This window comes from Oncorhynchus mykiss, chromosome 28 (assembly GCF_057628025.1).
Source record: "Oncorhynchus mykiss isolate SJ-2025 chromosome 28, ASM5762802v1, whole genome shotgun sequence".
NCBI classification, from domain to species: domain Eukaryota; kingdom Metazoa; phylum Chordata; class Actinopteri; order Salmoniformes; family Salmonidae; genus Oncorhynchus; species Oncorhynchus mykiss.
Window position 1 is genome coordinate 20,189,487 of NC_143049.1, and position 6,000 is coordinate 20,195,486.

At 40.0% G+C, this 6,000-nt stretch overlaps 1 protein-coding gene across 1 annotated transcript; it reads left to right on the forward strand.

The window, feature by feature from the left end:
• Nucleotides 1-1,686: 1,686 nt before the first annotated feature.
• LOC110508686 (cerebellin-2-like) lies at nt 1,687-2,625 on the forward strand. The gene is made up of 3 exons (XM_021589403.3): nt 1,687-2,011; nt 2,116-2,235; nt 2,322-2,625. Exons 1-3 carry the CDS (start codon nt 1,739-1,741, stop codon nt 2,517-2,519), a joined length of 591 nt encoding a protein of 196 aa, XP_021445078.2. The 5' UTR covers nt 1,687-1,738; the 3' UTR covers nt 2,520-2,625.
• Nucleotides 2,626-6,000: the final 3,375 nt, after the last annotated feature.

Consider the following 6,000-nt stretch of genomic DNA (forward strand, 5'->3'; position numbering starts at 1 on the left):
TGGTCAGGGTGTGATTTGGGTGGGCATTCTATGTTCTGTTTTCTATGTTTTTGTATTTCTATGTTTTGGCCGGGCATGGTTCTCAATCAGGGACAGCTGTCTATCGTTGTCTCTGATTGGGAATCATACTTAGGCAGCCTTTTTCCCTTCTGTCATTGTGGGAAGTTGTCTTTGTTAGGGGCACTATAGCCCTTGTAAGAGTCATGGTCGTTTTTGTTATTTCTTGTTTTTTTGGCGACATTTTACTAAATAAAATAAAATGTACACTCACCACGCTGCATCTTGGTCTTCCTGTAAAGACGGTCGTGACAGTTTTGTGTCTCTTTGCCATGCCTTTTGTCTGTGAATAAAACCCATGCATTTCTGTTGAATTTTTTTGACTGCCATATGGGATGAAGAAAAAAGTAAAAGTTAAGTATTTTGAATTCCATAAAGGTTTCAGAAAATATATATTTAAACAGATCCATATCATTCAATATTTCTGAGGAAAAATATGAGCTTGAGTTTCTCATATAAGTATTGCAAACATGTATTTCATTCACATTGCCTCAATGTTGCAAAGCTGGATTACTTCTCACTGTTCCAGACCAAAGAGAAATCAACTCCCTTGATATTCTACAGAAGGGAGACAAATCTGACAATCCAATCCATCTGGCTTTAGTTTATGTGAGGCAGATTGTTGTTATTCAGAGTTTTATCAGGACAATGAACGGGTCTTGTTTTTTTGCACACTCAGACAGAATAGAAAAATCTTATTTCATGATGACACAGAGTCGGTCACTGACTGTGTCCATTCCCCAAACGCACTCACCCGTCACATTATGGCAATGCCACTTTCTTACAATGAAACATGTATGAATGTTGAACAAGGTTTATATTTCTCTGTGAATGTTTGTTTTTTAAAGTATTATGTAACTAATAAGAAGGCATTATACTATATCGGTATGCACAGACTAGCTAGTCTGAGACCACTGCGTGCACAGTCAATATCAAATCTGTAATTACACAGATTTTATCTGCACGGAGCCATAAGCAATTGTGCCATGCTTGGAATATCAAGGCAAGTTTTAGCTGCAGTTTGGATGAGCTGCACCCAAGTGTGGTGTGTGGTCTATGTTCAGGAGTCCCTCAATTCTACCCACTAAACAATCAGTCTGATGTAACTTTGTCTACAAAACATAGTATTTTGACAGATTTAGATACATGATTATTATGGAGACAATCCAAAACCAGAGATTAAAGTCTTTAGTTTAAATAGACTTAACAGAGATTTGAGAAGAAAACAGTTATCAGACATACCATCTGTTCCAATATGGTAAGCAATAATGTTAAGTATAAAAAGTAGGTCATATTGACTGTAAAATGTTGTCAATATGGCCCTGGGTATGATATAACAGAGAACAGTCTACATTGGGCTTTCCATGAATATCAGAATACCATCTACTGGCAAATCTCCTTTTCTTTAATTTGACCGATTTTATATAGACAGATACAGGCGGCATACATGCTCATTTAGCATTTGCCAACCAACCACTTGATGGTGCAAGTGTAACTCATATCACAGCCTTGACACTACACTATACATATACTGTGTGTGAGTGAGTGAGTGAGTGAGTGAGTGAAAGAGCAAGAGAGAGAAAGAAAGAGAGATAGAGCAGGTTTGAAGGGGGACTGATTGCCACAAAACTGATAATCAGAGCAATCGCAAACCATAAACTGTTTTACAGTTTAGAAGACAATGTCTCTTCGATTTTGTACCATGATATCATTGGTCCTCCTAGGATTTGGCGTTGCCTTTTCGCTGGGACAGAATTACACAGAACCTCTTGTTTTGGAGGGAAAGTGTCTGGTGGTTTGCGATGCGAACCCGTCTGTAGAGGGAGCATTGACCTCTTCCTTCGGGATATCTGTCCGGGCAAGCGGTGCTAAAGTGGCTTTCTCTGCACTCAGGGGAACGAACCACGAACCATCTGATATGAGCAATACGTCTCCGACCATCTACTTTGACCAGGTTCGAGAATATTTATGTCTTTCATGATTTGTGTCTTTTCATAGGCTAATATTGACAATGTATGTTTGTGCTCTTTAGAACGTTTGATGTTTTTCTCATTGCAGGTATTAGTGAACATTGGCAACCATTTCAAGCCCCAAGCGAGTGTATTTCAAGCACCAAGAAGAGGCATTTACAGTTTTAGCTTCCATGTGGTGAAGGTTTACAACCGGCAGACTATACAGGTAAGTGTATAGGGAGGTCTGCATTGTGATGCAATTTAATTGTGCTTTTCATGTCTTTATCATACCCATTGCATAACACTCTGCAGGTAAACTTGATGCACAACGAATACCCTATAATATCAGCTTTCGCCGGGGACCATGATGTCACTCGAGAGGCTGCGAGCAATTCAGTCCTTCTGCACCTGGAACGGGAGGACAAACTCTACTTGAAGCTTGAGAGGGGGGATCTAATGGGTGGCTGGAGGTACTCAACGTTTTCTGGATTCTTGGTGTTTCCACTCTAATCACAACTCTCAAATCAAGTGACTCTTTTTTATTTTCTTCAAGGACGTTGGCCACCCATCTCTGGACTTAAATTATGAAGAAATGTATAACTGACTGTGAGATAAAGTAGGCTATTTTGGCAATTTATGACGAAATTATTCCGTGCTATGAGGTTGGGATTTGTATTGCTGAATGTGACTGATTGTTGGTATGATATTATATAAACTGCGAAGAGTAGCCTATTCAAGCGTTTGTCAGTTGCGCCCATTCAGTAGCTATCCATGGTCCTGAAACAGCAGAAACACGGTAGCTGTCTGTTGAAACCACAAAACGCATCTCAAGCGTACAGAGCCAATAGGTGGCAATTGAGTGTTGGCTCTAGTGCCAACGTTGTTGCAGTAGTGCCATTGAAGTATTGTAATCAAATAACATTTTCCAAAGGTGTGCAAATGCAGGCTAGCTGGCATTTGGACCTATATTGCACATTGATAAGGTGTTCATTTTGGCATTTTTTTAAAAGCTTTAGTCCAGTCTTAGTCACTTTGTAATAACATCCAAATCAAATGTTATTGGTCACATACACGTGTTTAGCAGTTGTTATCGCAGGTGTAGCAAAATGCTTATGCTAGTTCTGACAGTGCAACATTAAGTCACATTTGTGTCATTTGAATAATGATTAAGTCTTGTCATTGTCAAACAGTGCGCCATTTTCGTAAACTAAATTCCCTTTAATTTCAGTCACATTTTAGTCACATCACATTTGTATTGTCTCATTAACCTATAGTAAACTTAAATCACTGACTCCCATGTGCACAAACATACATAACCTTGTCCCACCAACATATTTTTCTGCATAACATAACATCATATTCCCTTCCCAACAGCAGAAAAATGACAAACATATATTAGAATATATAATGATTATCTGGCCATTCATAATTCAGCCTACATATCGGCAAAGTAGTATGGGTTGAACCTCCGTCACTGGGCCATGTCAGTGCCATTGTAATCAACGTTCCACAGACGTTGCAGCCACATTGGTGTCCAAAAGTAGAACGGGGGCTAATGACTTTGAACGGGATTTTTTGCCCAGTGATGCAGTCGAGTCACTAAAACCCAAGTCCGAATTGAGTCCCAAGTCCCCTGTGCTCGAGTTCAAGTCTGAGTCACCAATGTTGGTCGAGTAACGAATGGAGTCACGAGAAAAAAAATGTAGTCAATAAATTGCTTGCTATCCATTTTTATTTTTTCTGTACCACCAAATGTGTGCATATCTGCTACTGGTAACGTTAATGTTACCAGGGCCACGTTCAGTTGCAAAACTTTCTCGAACATTGCAGACAGTTCCAGTCGGTATTCACGTAGTAATAATAAAGAATTCCCTTGACACACGACAACAAATTGGGTAAAACCAACATTCTTTCCTATTGAAATAACAAAACATGCCAAAAAGCTGCTGTGTTGTTTTATGTAGCCAGGTCAAAAGTCCTGACCTACGGTTCTATAAAGCTCCAAAGTAGGGAAATAAAGCCTGTGAAAAGATTCATCGTTAGACATGTTGTACTATTATTAAATGTCGTTTTGTAATTGACTAAAACAAGCAGACTAACAATAAAATTGCGTTTGAAAACGGTCAAGTTTTTGCTGTGAGCTAATGGGGAAACCTAGGTAACCTGTTCGTTTTTCCCAGAGATAGGCAGGCCGCACAGTTACAGTGCCTTCGGCCCCCTTGAACTTTGCGACCTTTTGCCACATTTCAGGCTTCAAACATAAAGATATAAAACTGTATTTTTTTGTGAAGAATCAACAACAAGTGGGACACAATCATGAAGTGGAACGACATTTATTGGATATTTCAAACTTTTTTAACAAATCAAAAACTGAAAAATTGGGCGTGCAAAATTATTCAGCCCCCTTAAGTTAATACTTTGTAGCGCCACCTTTTGCTGCGATTACAGCTGTAAGTCGCTTGGGGTATGTCTCTATCAGTTTTGCACATCGAGAGACTGACATTGAGCTCGAGCTCAGTGAGGTTGGATGGAAAGCATTTGTGAACAGCAGTTTTCAGTTCTTTCCACAGATTCTCGATTGGATTCAGGTCTGGACTTTGACTTGGCCATTCTAACACCTGGATATGTTTATTTTTGAACCATTCCATTGTAGATTTTGCTTTATGTTTTGGATCATTGTCTTGTTGGAAGACAAATCTCCGTCCCAGTCTCAGGTCTTTTGCAGACTCCATCAGGTTTTCTTCCAGAATGGTCCTGTATTTGGCTCCATCCATCTTCCCATCAATTTTAACCATCTTCCCTGTCCCTGCTGAAGAAAAGCAGGCCCAAACCATGATGCTGCCACCACCATGTTTGACAGTGGGGATGGTGTGTTCAGCTGTGTTGCTTTTACGCCAAACATAACGTTTTGCATTGTTGCCAAAAAGTTCAATTTTGGTTTCATCTGACCAGAGCACCTTCTTCCACATGTTTGGTGTGTCTCCCAGGTGGCTTGTGGCAAACTTTAAACAACACTTTTTATGGATATCTTTAAGAAATGGCTTTCTTCTTGCCACTCTTCCATAAAGGCCAGATTTGTGCAATATACGACTGATTGTTGTCCTATGGACAGAGTCTCCCACCTCAGCTGTAGATCTCTGCAGTTCATCCAGAGTGATCATGGGCCTCTTGGCTGCATCTCTGATCAGTCTTCTCCTTGTATGAGCTGGAAGTTTAGAGGGACGGCCAGGTCTTGGTAGATTTGCAGTGGTCTGATACTCCTTCCATTTCAATATTATCGCTTGCACAGTGCTCCTTGGGATGTTTAAAGCTTGGGAAATCGTTTTGTATCCAAATCCGGCTTTAAACTTCTTCACAACAGTATCTCGGACCTGCCTGGTGTGTTCCTTGTTCTTCATGATGCTCTCTGCGCTTTTAACGGACCTCTGAGACTATCACAGTGCAGGTGCATTTATACGGAGACTTGATTACACACAGGTGGATTGTATTTATCATCATTAGTCATTTAGGTCAACATTGGATCATTCAGAGATACTCACTGAACTTCTGGAGAGAGTTTGCTGCACTGAAAGTAAAGGGGCTGAATAATTTTGCACGCCCAATTTTTCAGTTTTTGATTTGTTAAAAAAGTTTGAAATATCCAATAAATGTCGTTCCACTTCATGATTGTGTCCCACTTGTTGTTGATTCTTCACAAAAAAATAAAGTTTTATATCCTTATGTTTGAAGCCTGAAATGTGGCAAAAGGTCGCAAAGTTCAAGGGGGCCGAATACTTTCGCAAGGCACTGTATATCTAATAAGGAGTGGGTCTATATAAATCCCATAGAATAGAGCCAACATCCATTATTCAACATGTCAGTGAGGCACGTTTGTTCTACATAGCATATTTCTGTCTGAGCTTTAAAAAATGTGGTCCTGTTGAACCGCCCCATGTTGTCAGCGGTTATGAACGTTCTCAGACCGCTCTCTATTGGTAGCGCCAGAATGGTA

Bases quoted from the DNA above. Each gene is read 5' to 3' on its own strand.
- LOC110508686 (XM_021589403.3), top strand. From the start codon at position 1,739: ATGTCTCTTCGATTTTGTACCATGATATCATTGGTCCTCCTAGGATTT. The intron at 2,012-2,115 runs GTTCGAGAATAT...TTCTCATTGCAG, and splicing joins CGACCATCTACTTTGACCAG to GTATTAGTGAACATTGGCAA. The intron at 2,236-2,321 runs GTAAGTGTATAG...AACACTCTGCAG, and splicing joins ACAACCGGCAGACTATACAG to GTAAACTTGATGCACAACGA.